Source organism: Acipenser ruthenus, chromosome 37, assembly GCF_902713425.1.
Source record: "Acipenser ruthenus chromosome 37, fAciRut3.2 maternal haplotype, whole genome shotgun sequence".
Taxonomy (NCBI): domain Eukaryota; kingdom Metazoa; phylum Chordata; class Actinopteri; order Acipenseriformes; family Acipenseridae; genus Acipenser; species Acipenser ruthenus.
The window spans coordinates 9,462,230-9,480,532 of record NC_081225.1 but is presented as its reverse complement, the minus strand read 5'-3'; the positions used below and the strand labels follow the sequence as shown (position 1 = coordinate 9,480,532).

General features: G+C 40.7%; 1 protein-coding gene across 5 annotated transcripts in view; it reads left to right on the top strand.

The window, feature by feature from the left end:
* The window catches only part of LOC117966432 (serine/threonine-protein phosphatase 2B catalytic subunit gamma isoform-like), a 50,768-nt gene that overhangs the window by 1,065 nt on the left and 31,400 nt on the right, over window positions 1-18,303 (top strand). For all 5 annotated transcript variants that reach the window (XM_059008636.1, XM_059008634.1, XM_059008633.1 and 2 more), the window contains exon 2: window positions 14,442-14,639. In XM_059008636.1, the coding sequence (XP_058864619.1) occupies window positions 14,442-14,639 (198 nt within the window). The remainder of the gene's footprint in view (window positions 1-14,441; window positions 14,640-18,303) is intronic.

Genomic DNA, 18,303 nt, shown 5'->3' with positions numbered 1-18,303 from the left:
TTGGTGTTGGGTTCTTGCAGATCTGCCAGTTCTACATTGTAATTTCTATTAAGCTTCGTGGCAGTGTGTCTTGGGACCCGGGTTAATTAGTTCCCATCTGCTCCAAATGTGACAGGTGAACTAGATCGAATTGATACCCGAAGACTCGATTTTCTGACACAAAAACAGCAACCCTGGCTTTTTTGGTTTTGTTTCACAAGGTGTGCCGCCAACAGTGTGGATTGACACTTCACAGCAGATACCCACACCTATTAGCATACTTTAAAAACAACCTTAATCAGCCTGCAGTTTAAAAATTTAACAGAAACTGACGAGACACTGGCTCGAAGCTAAATACACAGACATGACAATGTGCGACTGACAAACTATTTTCAATGCTGATGACAGCTAGTACACATCCAGCAAACTCCTCCATTGTCAGATTTGTATTTGAAAGCGTGTATATTTATGTAAGGCTTTAAAAAAAAAAAACAAAAAAAAAAAACAAAAAAACATCTTACTGTAGAACCGGTTTACATCCCTAGAGTTGTATGCCAGAAGTATTTAATCTCCTAATTGGTTTATTTGTTTTCATAAACCTGAATAGTGAGTCAGTGATGGGAGAGGCATAGCAAACTGTCAGACCAAACATTGTGACTGAAGAGAGGCTCAAACTGCAGGCATTGCACTATGAATGGGGATATTGGTCCATAATGCAGCTAAAGGCAGCCTCATCTATTTGTGTTTGTATTGCAAATGTAAGTGATGCATATGAGCACAATCTGCAGAATAGCATGCAGTACCTTTTGCATAGCAGTTGGAGTCACTCCAGGTTTTACTATGTGCTCTGATAATCCAGCTCCTACAAAAACCTGCAGTGAGTCTCACTGCTGTGCAATAGGATCTTTATTTCCATCCCTGACTGTAGAAGCCCAGGAGCAGTCGGCATGTATTATTTTGATGTGCAACGCGATACTGCTTATTGGCCAAGCATAACCCAGGTGTGCCCCATCTCCTCTGCATCTGATGTTGGCTCAGTCTTCTTATCACAGCGTCTGTCTTCCTTGGCTGGGATGAGAAACTACAGGGCGACGGTCCTTTTGAAGTTTGTGATCAGACAAGAAGGGGGATATTGCCGTCTCCCTTGTATTATTCTTTGCTGTTTGGAGGAGGCTGGCCAGATGCCCTTGTAAGGGAGAATCCACGGTTTCCTTCTGTAACCTCCTGGCCTCCAGCTTTGGCCTGGCAAGCTCCGCTTCTATGCAAGCTCGAAGCTTGCGTAAGTAACCTCTTAACGCTGAGAGAGAAAAGAAAGAAGCTAGAGCCACAATAAACAATAGGCTTGGCTGGCTGGAACCCTCCCAATCCCTATATGCATATTTGAATGCACTCCAGGGTATACATGTACTTTTAGTCCAGTTAAAGAAACATGTACAGCCAATTTCTCCCTGTACAGTTTTCAAGGACTAAAATCATAAACTCTTGAGGTGTATTGCCTGATAAAGTACCTCAGAGGACTGGAAGGAATGTACAATCTCTTGAGGTAAGAATCAGTTGTCTCCATGCCTCAAGCCTGCCCTGGACTGGAGAAAGCACCCTTTCTCTTAGGGGGGTGTTGGAGGGAGCAGTTTAATCTCTTTAAGCCTTCCCTAGACTGGAGGAAGCACCCTTTCTCTTAGGGGGGTGAGGGAGGGAGCAGTTTAATCTCTTTAAGCCTGCCTGGACTGGAGGGAGCCCCCTTTCTCTTAGTGGGGTGAGGGAGCAGTTTAATCTCTTTAAGCCTGCCTGGACTGGAGGGAGCCCCCTTTCTCTTAGTGGGGTGAGGGAGGGAGCAGTTTAATCTCTTTAAGCCTTCCCTAGACTGGAGGAAGCACCCTTTCTCTTAGTGGGGTGAGGGAGGGAGCAGTCTCCAGTCTCATCCTAGGACTCTTTTTGAAACTGGCCTACGCACAAAATGCAGGGATGGAATTAAGCTTCCCTTTGCACAGCAGTTTGTTTAATTCCTGGTGTTTCTATGAGTTTAATAAGACACACCTGAGCTTGTTACCTAGTGCATACTAATCAAGCTCGTAGTAAAACTCTGGATTGGGTTAAACTGCTGTGCAATAGGAGTCTTATTTTTAGCCCTGAAATGTGGTGTTTATGTGATGTGGATTACATCATTGTCTTCTGAGAAGCTAAGGCCACCAAACTTGTTCAGCTTGACTTAAGAAGCCAGGCTATTGCATTTGCCAGCTGTAGTACTACATTAACCACTGTTCCCTGGCTGCATCTGTTCAGTGTGTGTATCCCAAAGGGGCCTCTTTAGAAATGAACAGCCTCCTGGTATTTTAAATACATTAGCGCTGAAATAAGCAGTCAAACGTGCAAGTACAATATACAGAAGCCAAATTTATAGACAAATCAATAGCTCCCAGGAGCTCCGGACACTAAATGAGTCTGAAGTGCAATATTAATTCATGAAAGTGTTCCATGTCAAATGAAGCAAACCAAGACTTCAAATCAGAAAATGAGACGGTGGCTGAAGAAGCTCAAATTCCTGGTGCCTGCCTGGTCATTTTAAACAAGGGGAGCTCGGAAACCCAGGGCTAGCTGCAGGGCTGAGATCAGTTTCTCACCCTGAGTGTGCCATTTCCCTTTACATTTCACAAGCATAATACATTCACACAATTAGGTCAGGTTAAAGTTGCCGACAGGCTGGGTATTTATGATCTAAACATTAAGGGATCTAAATACCCCCAATCCTAACAATATATTAATTCTGCTGTTTTATATCCCCAAGGATTGAATTGTTGTCCCCCATATTACTGTGGCTGAATGCAGTATAACACTGAGGTGTATGGAGACCTGAGATGGAGCGGTGCCACTATTGAGATCCGTTTTAGATAATTAAAACAGACCCCAAGGTGTTCTCTCTTGATAAGCGTTCTGAAAATTCTTCCCCTGTGTCCTGCAGCTGGCTTTATGTAAAGTTCATGAGGAAGTCTCATAAGATCATAAGAAAGTTTACAAACGAGAGGAGGCCATTCAGCCCATCTTGCTCGTTTGGTTGTTAGTAGCTTATTGATCCCAGAATCTCATCAAGCAGCTTCTTGTTCATTAATGACGGTACTCCATGCTCTGATGCGAGCTGGCTCGTGCTATGATGCACCGGTTGGCCTTTTCATCAGTCCGTGGTGCATTGTTTGTATTGCATTAACATTTCTGTTGTGCTGAGTTTTTTTAAATTTTTTTTAATAACAGGGTTATCATTGCTGTGTTGTTCTCCGCAGGGTCTTTCCATGTTATTGCTAATGCTTGTAATGGTTCCCACATTCCCAATATGCTACTGCATCTCATTTGAACTGTAACTTTGCGTTTATCATTTCTCTATCGGGCCTGTCAATTGGATTTGACATGCTTTTTTTTTTTTTCTAATCTGAAAAGCAATTTTTACCTGATGTTAGATTCGCAGGCTCTCAGCCAAAATGTAAGAGACAGCTTTTTGCTTTTTAAAGATTCTCTGTTCGATGTCACCGTTGTTGCTTTTTTGTTTATTGTGCATCGTATGTAGGGTCTGTGCGCAAGGATGACTTTTGCAACCAAGCGTTGGCTTGATGCGTCCGGGACAAGAGTCTTGGATAAGAGTCTATCCAGGCTAGAGATAAATAATAAAAATAAGGGAAGAGGGCTGCTCTCTTGAACAGTTGCCAATAGAGCTGCTGTTTTAAAAAAGTCGAACTAGTTAAGGGGAGGAAAGTTCCTTTATGATCGCCCTGCACGCCACATGGCCATGCTTTTACCAGGTGAGCCACTCCGAGACCCCAAGTTCTGAACATTAAGGACGAATGTTATAAATATATGGGTGTTGATATATCTGTAGGTTAACACACAAGTGGCAAAATCTGTATATTCCGTTTGAGGATTTCAATATAATTTAGAGAACAAGGGCTGTTCGCATACTGTGGGAGTAGGTTGGTAATGCTGGAGACTTCATTTCTTGTTTATTGGTTAGGGGGATACGTTTTGCTAAAAGTCAACTCTATATCCTACAGAGTCTGTGAGTTGATACTTCACATACTGTGAAAGTACTATGCTGTGAAATCGACGCTTTCGTTCAGCGTTCACACGCTACAAGACACATTTCAGCTACTCTAGTAATTGGTTTCTGATGTGTGTGTGGTTCTTTTTTGCCTTAATATCATGTGTTCTGTTTTTGCTAAACACTTCTGATCAGCTATAAAAATAACCACCTATTGCTGCACTGCCATGGTTTGGGAAGAAACCTTCAAACATCCAAAACGACCACCTGGGGAGTGGACAAACTGGACAGTCAACAAGGTCTGATAAATCGTGCACAGAAGGCGAACGGAAATCCCTAAGGAATTCTATTTTGGTGTTGAATTCAGTTGATCCTCATTTCATTGCAGGACACGGCAGTTTAAATAATGTAGTTGTTTCTGAAGATTCAGTAAAGTACTATTTTTATTTTTGTAATCATATAGTTTTAGTGGTTGAGAGGCTGCAGTATTGCGGTGTACTCTGCACTTGCTCAGTTGCAGTTCAATTCTTTAACCCCTCGAGAAGCGTAGGCAACAGATCTTTTATTTAATACATGCAAATCAGTCTCCTGTTTCCCATGGGGCTTGTCTGCACTGAAACTCGTCTCCAGCTACAGAACACGGCGGCTGTTTATTTCAGCTCTAATTATTCATTAAAATATGGAATATTCCCAAGACCTTCTGAGATGGCAGGATTTAGGTCACAGATCCGATTTCAATCTGTAGCAGCTAACACGAAGTTAAAGTAAAAGCCCTGAAAGTCTGATTTAAAACCTAAGAACAAAATCAATGGAACATGTTACAAGCACTGTACAGCTTAATTGGTTGCTGCAATTCATAGTTGAAATTGGACCCGTTTTGAGACGAGCTTTACTTTGGTGCGATACTATTTGTACCACACTAGGCAGAGAAGCAGAACTATTCCTGAATGTTTCATTTCTCTGCAGGTACTTCACTATATTTGTTGACATAACTCTAAAGAAAACAGTTTTGAATGTGACAATGCAGTTTTTTTTTGTGCTTTAATAAATATTGTGATTAATCGTGAAATAGCTATTTTTATATCTGTGAAATAAACCTTTTTTTTTTTTACAGTGAAAAAAATAAATGTAGCTCTTTGCATAGGTAAGTGCAGAACTGGACCCAGGTATTGGTATGGGCCTGATGCTGCAGCTGCTGTCCAGGCTGACAGCTGAAGTGACAGCCCGGAGGAGTTGCTTGTACTTCTTGCGTTCAGCAGGGCTGTGCATCGCACTTGGGAGAGCTTTTCATCACACTAGGTCAGCCAAATGCCCCCGTGTGCTGATGTGGCAGAAAGATTAAATCAATAGAAAGAAAAGCTGAACGTCGCGTAATAAAAAGCTCTGAGTTTGTTCAGCAAATGGAAAAGAAGAAAAAAATACTGTAAGCTGTAGATCGTGGGTTATGTCATTTTGAGACGGCACTGCAAATACTGCCAGCTGACGCCTCTGACTGGAATGTTGTGCAGTGCATTCTGGGTTACAAAATTTGTGGACATCTTGGTCTAGTGCCGAACTTTCAGCTACGGTTTGCTTCTTGAATAAAATGATAACCCCATGCTGCTGCATGCGTTGGCGTGAGGATGCCTATATTTACTACATGTTGCAAGGAGGTTTCGAGAGGTTTTGAAGCTTGTGCCCCATACAGCTAAAACTGCTTTGGGGGAATCATGGACTCAAACTGTAGTGCCAACAAAGTCTGCAACAGGAACCAAGGAATTCTGCGCCTTAAGTCATTGTACGGCTCAAAGTTAAAACAACATGCAGTAGCCGACAACCTATACAGTACATTGCTTTAATAATAACTAATAGCTTGTTGCATGGAGCATTCTGTTAGATGACTTGAGCCAGCTCTGGGGTCAATTACAAGTGCAACTGTGCAAGCTGTGGCACACCTGCGTAATGTAGTTGAAATTATACCATATATTGATCAGTTAGAGTTCAGTTACACACCTCGCCAAGCTTAATCATTTGCAGTTCCACGTTGTGTTTTACATTGAGCGAACATTATATATTCATCCACTTTTAACCCTGTTTGTTTGAAAAAATAAGTTATTGTTAAAGCTTGGCTACCTCGTGAATCTCTGGCGTTGTTTCCCAGTGAATGCAGTACTTTGAGTGTTCGGGTGTCTTCTGTTGAGAGTTTTTCTCTTTTTGTGGCCCCCTAGTGGCAGTGCATTGATGCATGACGGTTTAAAATAGGTCAGCGTTGCCTATGGCGATCAGGCATTTTGGGACTGACCCAAAAGGCGGTCAAGTGGCCTGCCCCCATGGTCGTGCAGGCAGTGAGTTAGGGCCAGGACTAGGATCTCCTGGGACCTTAGGACCAACACCTGCTTGAAAGACATGGCTTTTAAACCAGGGTCATCAGAAGAGACTCTCTTGACCTTTCCTCTCCTCCTGTTTGTTTTCATCAAAACGTAATCGTCATGAAACCAAAAGTTACCTTTGTTTTTGCTGGTTTGTAAGGACAAAGACATTGATTTTTACTACAAATGTAATGCAAATGCCCCCAGTGCAGCAGTAAGTGGATAGAACTGAACTTGCAGTTTTTTTTTCTTGTCTTGACTTGTTTACCTTCCAGGTTGTGTTTCTGGTTTCAAACACTACCCTTTGTGCATATGTTGCTGTTCCAGTTTACTGTATGTATAAAAAAATAAATTCCAGTTCATGGCTTGTCAAGCATGAAGCCGGTGTGCTGTGCAGTAAACCCAGTTCCTCTTTCTTTACTAAAAAACAAAAACAGCAGTCAGGGTTGGCTTCATCCTCCTGTGCAATACTGTCTGTGTTTTGCAAGAATGCATGAGCTGTTAATCTCTGAATCTTGTAAATTGGAGTGGATGGACACCAAGTCCCACATAGCCAGCATACAGATTGTGACAACATTTGCAGTGTCTGACCTCGAAATCCTGCTACAAATCCAGGGCACATGTTCCTGATTGCAGTGCACAAGGGAATAGACCTGCATCCTCTACATAGGCATGAACTGTAGCTGCACAACCTAAACTGCATGCAGATGAGAGCTGAAATCAATTCTGATTCCACATGTTTTAAGGGTGAAGATCTGTTTCAGCATTCCAGGTGAGAGAGGTAGAAATCTAGACAGAATGGTTCATTGCACACACTTCTTCTAACCAGCTCAATCTATTTCAGTTAATTTAATAAAACCTAGCTTGATCCAACCTGCTGTACAATAGGGATCTAAGCCTATTCTCAAATGTGCCGGTGTATATTTCATTAGGTTTGTACAGTACACTGAAATCATGTCTTTTTTGAGATCTGTCCTGGTCACAGTCAGGGACTCTCTGAACCCACAGGCTAGTATAAGCCTTGTCTAATCTCTCCCTTGTGTCCGTGCACAGTTTACAGATCACACCCCTAGCTAGATTGCTTAGTAGTCCGTGGACTGTTTACAGTTTATTTATACTCTACTAGTATCAAGGGACAGTCCTCCTAATGCAAGACAGATACAGTCAAACCTGACACCTGTGTTGTAGTGAAACAGACCGCGGTGCCACCTAGCCCTTATACACAGTTTTAAATAAAGACCTTGTCATCTAGATGTGTTAGGAATATAGGGCTAGAGTACAAGCCCTGGAGAGCTTAGGTCATTGATCTCAAGTATAAAACAGCATAGAAACTGGACCACTGGACCTAATAAAATGACCTTAATAAAACTACGTATTTAAGTATGCATGGTTTTTAAAAGCAACTGTGCTTTTTATTTTTGATAATACTAATCGAATGCTTCCCTTTACATACAAAACACTTGTTAATATAATTAAGTGACTGACCGACCTGGCAGACCATTAAATCGGATCCCGGTCTTTGAATTTCTCCCTGGAAAAGGGAGAGCCATCTTAACATACTCCTTTAAATACCAAACCGGGCATTAATTAAATTAATGCATTTCATAATAAGAGATGGTGTGTGTGTGTGTACACCATTTGAAAAATACCTTTATCAGAGCCAAGGTTATTTTAACCAGCCAAACTTAGTTTGATTCCTGCTATTGGTGGAGTTGGAAGATGAAGGAGACTTGTATAAGAGTATGCTTTTTTCCAGAAACAACATTAACACGAAAGGAAAGTCTAGAAAGATAGTGTATTGAACACACCTAACAGCACTGTAATAGACGCTTCATGTATTTTACCGTTCACTGACGAATGATCCAGTACTGCTCCTGTCTGCTGTATTGCATTAGCCCTGCCGTTCTAGGATCCAGGTAATATATGTAGACTGCAGTGTCTGCAGACAGTAAGTGGAGCATTTGCATTCATAACCTTCTGCTCTGCAGCCACGTTTACATTGAGGTTGGTCTGAATCCAGCAGCTAGGCCTAATGGTTTCATTTAGGGATGTGCTTTGGCAGACTTTCACTAAAATATGCCATCAAAGCCCCTGCTTTTGCACACTTGAATGATTCAGACTGTCATGTGCTGAGCTTGGGGAAATCCCCTTTGCTTTTGCTGGACATTTGCATTTCCAACTCTTACCCCCTTTTTTGTTATCTTTGGTCTCATATTTGCTATGAATTTATGCATTTACTTTATTGTTACTGGATTTTGAGGAAGGCAAAAAAAAAAGTTTTATTCTCAAGATTGCTGCCTTATTTAGCTCAACAATTTGTCTTATTTACGAAATATATTCATAAGTCCTTTTTTAGTCTTGATTGAAACAGCGTAGTTTGTTAATGTCCCCCTCGCGTTACGTCATCCTTTTATAGAAAGCCAGAAACATTACAACCGAGGCTACCAGTACTGCAGGTCTCCATAAAGAGTGAGTGTACAGTAGCATTGAATGACTGCTTACTGTAACTCATGGTCACAATTTATGACCATGGTATTTGGAGGGGACAGACTATAAACCACAGCGGTCTCTCACCCTGTGACTCACAGGTACAGCTCGGTGCATGAGATCTGCTTTCTCTCGCACAACAGGAGGCTTTTATATTTTAAAAACCAAATAATGTCTGAGCTGCAATCGATCACTAGAGAGTTCTACATTACTGGGTGCAAATCAGCCACTATGCAACCAGGGTACTGTAATAATGTAATTTTACTGCTGAAAAAGGCTAGTTAATCTTTTTTTTTTTAAAGCATGGTTATATCTCTCCTTCCCTTTATAGGATATGTTAACAGTGATACGGACCCAAATGCACTGATCATGCCTGCCTGTCGCACTCTGTTTGGCATGTTGATTCTATGCACGTTTTATATGGTGTGAGATGAAATATTTTAAGAGAAGAAATTTTAAGCAGCGGGATTTCGCATTTCTTGTGATGTCCTGCCCCTGCTTACAGGGATTGGGAAATGGAAGCCTTGTGTTTAGAGAATGGTACTGATCTGTTCGCCTTGGGATCAGTGGGATCTGAAATAACCAATGGATTATTGTCTCTTCTGAAGGACCGCCTACATTACAGCCCTAAGTCAAGTCTTTTACATACTGTACTCTACATAATATCTGTGTGTTGGTCTAGGCAGCTCGTTTTCATGGGGAATCTGTATGCCAGATTTGCTAACACATCTCTTAAAAGCACAGTTAATTACTGTGCCTACACCTCACAAGTTTGTTTTTCCTGTAGCTCCACACAGCTACTGCACACGCAGGAGATTAGAAAGGATGCCTGCTTGTTTGCAGTATCCTTCTTCCTAAGTCATCCTGAGTGCTGGTGCCCAGCTAATGAATGACATGTTATGATTTATAAAAAGTTGCTAATTGATCAATCTTGACGCTAAAAGACATAGAATGTAAACCGCTCTTTTGGCAGTCATCTGGATCTTATTGCCATTATGATTCATGGTGATCTTCCTAAAATCTTAATCAATTTACTTTATCAGAAATCATCATCATTAGGTTTTGATGTCTCAAGAGCTCTATGAAAGGGCGTTTACCAGCGCAGCAGGCTAATTCACTCGCCTCTCGTTCATGCTTCTGCAGGCTCATACACAGTGAAATGAGATGTGTGATCTACGTCACAAAGTAAATCCCACACACACACAGCCCCGCAGTCTCTGCTTGAGAAAGCCCCAGGTCAGGATTAAGCCTACTGTGAGTGAGGAGGAGGAATCTCCGTTAATAAACCATATAGCAAAATATAAAACCAGCTGTCCTAATCAAGTTACGATCTGCCAGGGAGCCCGTTGTAATGCTGCCAATTGGTAATTATCACTGTATCAGTGTCCTTGCAAACAAACTAACTTGTTACGAACGTCTCGTAATGGATCCTGTGCAGATCTTGCAGGACACAGACCCTTGGTTCCTTTATCATATGCCAGTTTAATGTCTAAGGATGTGAATGTTAAATATCTACTATAACCCAGAACATGCTAAGGGGCGGAGAGGGTGTAAAACAACTTCTTTTTATAGCCCTAGTCGGTAACACGATGCACTAGGACGTCTGCAAACAGCTGTTTCCTTCTGTGTGTTTGTGAGAGACGTGGCTCTCTGGTATGCGACATCCCCAACCCCTCCCTACACTTATGGAAGACCATGGTGGATTTGGACCAAGTGGCATGTGGGGAAACCTGCTTTCTCAAAGCAAGGTCTGTTTTGGAGACAGACGCTGCTTTTTATGTAGATTGGGTATATTTTGTATAGTCACTTGAGCCAAGGGAGGGTTTGGATACTATTGTAACGCAGCCGTTGACTCATTGCTGCTATCATGGATGTGTGTCTGAGAAGTGAGTGGGTAGGCAGAGGAGTGTGCCGAGCTATTTTTCCACATTTGGGAAATAAAGTGCGTCTGTTGTATCAATGTAAATATTCGATCCAGTTTGTTCTGTCTTGTTTAATTACTTTGGAAGGTTTATGTTGTGGGAAGTTGTGTGTAGTTTTATTATTTTATTTCCATTTTAAAAATGGTCTCAATCCTAAAATTCTAGGTAATGCAAAACTTTTGGCCACAGCTGTATAGTAAAATGGGGAAACCCAATGAATTAGTGGTGTTTGGAAAGTTCATGCCTGTAAAAAGGAGTAGTGATCTTTAGACTGTTTGTTTCAGTACAGTACATCTGAATTCTTTAGCGCTGCACACTACTGTAGATCAGGTTCATTAAAGCTGCCTGAATTTGAAGGGCTGTGCTTTTTTGGCACTGTCTGACAGGGCAGGGACATGGCACTGTGTTCTCTGGATATCATGCTGCAAGCATTTACAGTCTCTTCAGATATACCTCCCATAGGAAACCTGTTGAGCACTTTGATACTGTAGGCTAATACACAGAGGAGTGCTTATAATGAGAGCTAGTAGAGGGGTGTGTGTGTGTGTGAGGCTGCCTGGAGCAAAACCTTTTTTTTTTTTTTTTTCAAAGCTTAAGCCAGAAAGATCAGTTGGCAGAAAACACAGAGAACTGATCTGTGAAATTTACTACTGAACTCTTCAGTCTCTGGCAGAACTGGTTCCCAGTGGGCAGAAAAGGCAGTTCAGTCAAAACATGGGAGCCCAGCCAGGTACGCAAACTCAAACTGCCCTATCATATGTCAGGATCTGGAAATCACTCAGGCAGGCACAGACTTTGACTCACCTTGCTTAAATAAATATAAAAAAGGCCTTTAGCAGTTGAACCTGTAAACGTCCTTGCTTGGGAAACTGGGACTTGCTTTGGATCCAACCAGTATGGGGTGAATTCGAACAACAAAGCAAGGATTGCTTTTTGACCCACATTATTTCACTGTTCCCTTGTTCTGTTATCAAGCAGCTCCACGGAACTTCACTACCCAAAGCATAACTATTTGAATAGGTTCAGAACTAAAAACTCAAGCCCTGCATGGGAAGAATGTGTCTGAAGGTTGTACACAGCTTTCATTTTGATGACCTATTTCAAGGATCTTCTACAGTACCAAAAAAAAAACAAGGAATGTGCGTAAGTGCAAGAGGTTGAGCAATTCTTGGTGATTTAGCAAGATCAGTAAGTGGTGTTGTTCTTGCTACTGCCTGTAATCGTCTTGATCACAAACTAGACATACAGCACCGTAATACAGAATATGTTGCAGTATAGGATGGTGAGTTTGAGGTTTTCTAACCTGCATCTGGTCTCCTACACTACTAGTTCATCTGACCTTCTATTAACCATTGTCAAAAATAAGCCAGATTTATACAGACGACTGCATATGGAACATGCACGCAATTTTCCTTCCTCTGCTACGCTTCACAGTCATCAAAATCTTAAAGCATTCTTCCTTTGAAATAGGTAGGTTTTCTCTGTAGACAGTTAAGTGAAGGGGTGGGTGAAATACTTAACCAGAACCTTTTAGAAAGAAAATTTATCGCCAACCAATCACTTAAGCTTTGGCTTGCTGGATAACCACACTGCAAATTCCTGCGAATGTGAAAGGCAGCGCTAGCTCCTAAACATGCCGCCACTTGCTTGGCTTGACTTTTACTGCAGATTATTGAAACAGCTATGCACAGTATTTGTGCTTTGTGCATTCAAACTATTTGATTGCATTTTTTCAGAGCATTTTAGTCTCTAATTGCATTCCATGGGTTCCTGTTTGCTTTTTTTTTTTTTTAATATATAAATGTGTTTTGAAAAGTATTCATGGTTTGTCTTATTAAGGTTATGAGCTCAAAGGCTGTAAAATGAGGACCTTAAATCATAGAGTTTTATTACCGTTAAGGACCTTGAATATATACAAATCATGATCCACGTGCCTGTATGATTCTTTATGTGCAAAAACTAATACAGTGAACCTCCTTTTGTGAACTTAAAGTAAAACAGGACTTTGATGTGGGACCAATAGATATGAATCAGTAATTTCCAGTACTATCCAGAGGTCAATACCTCATTAAATCAAGCAGACATAAATTAAGTACTTCTTGTTTGAAAAGTCCTATTCAATGCTATACACAGCCAGCTCTTAAATAAATATACATTTTCTTGGCAAACTGTAGACTACTGTACCAGAAGTCAAAAGTTGTCACAGTTGTTGGAACTGTTCGCACTGTTTTTTGTATTTCCTTGAACTCGCTTCACAGCCTTTAAATGAAAGGGCTGACGGGAGGATGTGGGAAGCAGTGTGGTCACACAAACCCATCCGAGGACTTGAGCAGTGTTTCCACTGCCCAGAATCCTGTTCTGGAAAGCGTTCTCGGTGAGCACTGTGCTGTTTCAGTGACCCCAGCAAGAAGGTTTATTCTGGTCTCTAAGGGGAATGGATATCCTGATCAATGCACACTGAACCTGCATACTGAACTCAAAACAGGAAAAGACGTCACTTTGGAGGTCTCGACCTATCTCTATCCAATGCTACCCAGAGTGATTTCCTTTTCTCTGCACCGGTTTGTAATTCAAAGCAATGTCTGAAATGATCAAACATCAGCAATCTTCTACTAAAAATTATTTTCAGTTATATCCAGCCACCAACATCTTGAAAGTCTCCAATAGCATAGCCGTTTCAGCCATTGAAGCACTGCCAGTGAAATGTAGCAAGAGGTTTGTCTGCAGATCTTTCAATCGATTGATTACCTACTAAACAAGATACAGGCAGACATGGAGAGAATACGGTTAACCTTAAAGCTTAGTTTCTTAGTAACAATAATTTAAAGATTAACAATCTGGAAATACAGTTCAATATATTAATGTTTGTTTAATGCAGTTTTTTAAATCAGTTCAGTGGACTGATCAATAAAACTATTTCACATTATAAGCAGCGTCAGTACTTTACTCTTTTTATTTTTTTTAAACTAAGGATGTTGTGTTTCTGGAATAATGCAATCCGTTTTTACACTGCAGTCTGCAGCTGGATTGAATCAAGGCGTTTGATTTTGGAAAAACGTGTCCTTGTTTTGGCCAGAATCACACTGTGGCTTGACCAGGCTTTACTCTACTGTGGTTTCTCTCAAGCGATGCGTGAGTCCTAATTAGTGTTCAGCAGAAGACACACAAAAGACTCCTTGTGCTCGTTTCAACAGCATGCAAAATGAGTCAACAGTACAGCAACCACCCCTCCAAACCACTGGATACAGGGATTACTTTATGTGCACTTGTATTACATTGCATGACATGACCTCCAGATATACAGCTTAGAGATGCAGCAGTTCATCGATTTATTATTTGCCGTGGCTTTTATTTTGCATCACGTCTCCCTTCGCTAGCCACCCAGTAACACATGCATTCCTTGCAAGATTAAAGCTCTTCCTTTTGGATTCATTGGGTTATGATATCCTGCTTTTTAATGATTGAATTGACAGTTTTTTCAATGCACTAAGTTGCAATTTTACAGTAATACAGACATGTCTGTTTCAGTTGTATTTTAAGGCTTTTGTAAAGAGTCTACACTTTTTTTTTCTGCTTTTGAATCTCAATCTCAATGCATAGATTATTGATGTGTGTTAGGTGATTGCTGATTGCAGCACTTCTGTTTTTCTTCATGGAGCCGATTTCTTCTTGTTTTCCCCACAGCCGTGCCGTTCCCTCCCACTGTCCGGCTCACTATGAAGGAGCTGTTCGAGGACGGCAAGCCCAAGGTGGAGGTGCTCAAAAGCCACCTGGTGAAGGAGGGCCGGCTGGAGGAGGAGGTGGCCCTGAGGATCATCAACGATGGGGCCGCCGTCCTACGCCAGGAGAAGACCATGATCGAGGTGGAGGCTCCCATCACAGGTACTGCTGCTGAGCCGCACCAGCTGTGAACAAGTCCAGCTCAGTTGTAGTGCCTGTCTTTTTAATAACTTCTCTTTCACTCATTACCTTTAGTAGAGGCTCAGGCTGGTGGAATCTTATGTATAGGTTTATAGGGTTGATTGATTCCATTAAATTTCCAAGCCGTCTATTTGAGTGCTCGAATGTGCAACATTGTGGTGTAAAGACTTTGCATACATTTTGAATAACAGCCTTACGCTTCTCACATCCTACTGTATGAACAATAAAGCTGGCCTCTATATCTGACATGCAGGTCTTTTGAAAATGGTTTAAACATGTAGGTATAATTTCAAATTTAACACCTGGAAAATGTTTAATTGGACAGCTCTTCTCTAGAGCAATCGCTGTAGCTACACTGTTTAAAGTATCGATGGCTGCCTGGAAGTGCTGTCCTGTGTGTGTACTGGAAAAACATGTAAATTGAGGACCAAGGTTACTGCTAGTTTCAATGGTCCAGCACTCCTACAGTGTCGGAAATAAGCCCGTCATAGGCGCTTAACGCAGAAAAGATTACAGTTTTCAGATTAGACAGTTAAACGTGCAGCACCTATATTCCAATAAGTTAATTATTTGTGTTTGTTTAACCTCAACACAACAGTGTAATGATCTACCATAAAAAAGCACTATGTTTTAGTATCGTATTTTGAATATGAATACAATATTAAAAAGAAACACGTGTGACTCCATAGTCTTTACAAAATGATTGGGAGAGAAGTGAACGCTGATGCACTAAAATAATGTACTTCACAGCAATTACTTTTGTTTCAAGCATATTGAGCCTCAAGGTCTCTGAAAATCCACGCTTTTGTAATTGATGTTCGGTGTTAAAGCCACCTGTTGCAAATCAAGATTAATATGCTTAAACTGCGGTGAGGAACACAGGAAACAGTCTTGAAAATGTGTTTTAAAAGAACATAGCATAACAACATCCCCCACCTGAAATGCCATGTCAACGATGTAGCCTATAGAAAAAACATTCCCTCCATGGTTACCTGTACGTATCGCCTTCAGAAAATAATCAGTTCAGCTTTTGAGTGGCATGGTATTTTATTAAAATCTTGAAGTATTTTAGAAGCACACATCAAATTATAGTGTAGTCTAATAGAAACACTGCATTGATTTTAAGGTACAGATTTGGACAGCAATGCAGAAATCTGAAGCAGATGGTTTTTACTGCATTGTAGCGCCGGGTTCAGAAGCTGCGCTGTCGGATCCTGATTGCTTACACAAGACAAGTTGTAAGAAAGATCTGCATTTTGAACCCTCCACCATTCAACCTGGTTGGCTATTAAAACCGGGACATCACATGGCCACTCACTGTATTGTAAAGGAACCCAACCTTTCTGTTTACCAGTATACGGAGAGACCTCTGAAAAGATATACAGAACTGATTTAATCACAGTAACATCCCAGCGAGGTGCAGCAAGTGGATTTGTCCAGGTCGTTGCACCAGTGCCTGGGAATACGAAACACATAGTGTTTGACAGGAATGGCACAGATGGTAAATCCCTGGCTCACGCCTAGCTCAAACACTTGGGCTCGTGTTTTTTTCTTTTGAATTAGTTGCTGGAGTTCTGTGCAGCACGCTGTTGTTTATATCTGTTTGACAGATGTTTTGCATGTGTTCCCTCTATGTGTTTTTACCAGTGTATGACACTGAATCTGTGTGGCTTCGAGCCACGGGACCAAAGTACAGTCTTTGTCTTAATGGCCTTGCTGTTCTTTGTTTGTTCTTAAAGCGCCTTTGCTCACAGTCCTTTTGTTCCAGCCCCCATTGCTTCTTGAACTCGGAAAATTTAGATAAGAAAATTGTCGCCTGTGTGCCAAAGCCTGTAAATACGCTTCTTGTCAAATATGATAAAAATACCTTTGATAATCCCCTTTTCTTTCTGTTTAGCTGCTTTAGCAATAACTTCAATCTGTTGTAACCTTCTACATTGACTTTTCTGTAGGGATGCATGTGATGCCAAGTATCTTTGGTCCCAGTAGTTAAAACTGCACCTAATCAACAAGGCTGATAAAAGCGTTTAAAGGCTTGGAACTCCCTCTAGCAGTGCACCCAGTCCTGAGTTTCAAAACTACCCTCAACTAAGTCTATTTAAACGATCAGGAGCCAGGAGGCTGAACAATGCAGCCTTATTAAATACAATGTTATTTTAGCTGCATGAACAACTTCTACGCTACTTACTCATGACTCATGTCAGGATGGGATCAGCTCAGAGAAGATTTAGCAGTGGCTTGATTGCTCAAATTCCTGGCACCTGGTCATTTCAATAATATACCTAAACAAGAAAACAAGAACTGCAAATTTAAGGCAATAATAACATAACTGAAGATTGCACTTTGCATGGATCCCTGGGCTAATAAAAACAGATAAATACAGTAATGTGAATAACACTAGCAGTTGTAGGTCACATTATTGCAGGTAATGAAAAATAAAGAACATAATAAGGCTGGAATTGTTTTAAGGAGATCTGGTGACACTATAAACAATGAGAGCAAGGCTTTAAAATGTTCACAAGAAGACTAAACCTGTAAGATGGTTTTGTTTTTATTAACCACTGCAGGCTTGTGTAATCTTGGAATGGTCTCGCTACTAAGATAATAAGCTCCTGTAGTTTATACAGAGATGTATTATTATTATTATTATTATTATTATTATTATTATTATTATTATTATTATTGTTATTATTATTGTTATATGCTCTACTATTCACAAAGATTGTTTTATTCTACAGCTGTGGCCAAAAGTTTTGCATCACCTAGAATTTTAGGATTGAGACATAATAAAAAATAAAGCTATATATATATATATATATATATATATATATATATATATATATATATTATATATAGATATCTATATATATATATATATATATATATATATATATATATATATAGATATAGATATATATCTATCTATCTCTCAATCAATCAACATAATTTAACCCTTAGCGGTCCATTTATTCAGCGCGTCTCAGGCGCGTCCGGTCCAATTTATTTTCACACCCGCAGTTTATTTTAGATGCGCTGTTTAAAAGTGTTTTTTTTTCAGAGTAAAATAGGTTTAAAAGGCACTGCATATCAACAGGACGCTCAGTACTGCATCTCCAGCCCCGCCCCACCCCTTGTTCGCTGTTTTTTTCACATACCTCTTGATAGGCTGTGTGGTCCAGTGGTTAAAGAAAAGGGCTTGTAACCAGGAGGTCCCCGGTTCAAATCCCACCTCAGCCACTGACTCATTGTGTGACCCCCTCTGAGCAAGTCACTTAACCTCCTTGTGCTCTGTCTTTCGGGTGAGACGTAATTGTAAGTGACTCTGCAGCTGATGCATAGTTCACACACCCTAGTTTCTGTAAGTCGCCTTGGATAAAGGCGTCTGCTAAATAATCAAATAATAATAACAGTAGTGGTAGTGCATACCGATAAATCATCTCCTGATCACTCGTTTTATCACCAAACTCCTCAATAATGCGATCCAAGTCATTATTTTATTACTATAACATCTAAAAAAAGCTCTGTAAATGTCTGTGATATTCTCCGAGCGCTGGATGCAGAAGCAGCTATCTTGTTTGTTTATGTCCGTGTTATCGATGTGATGCCGGGGCTATCTGTATTCATG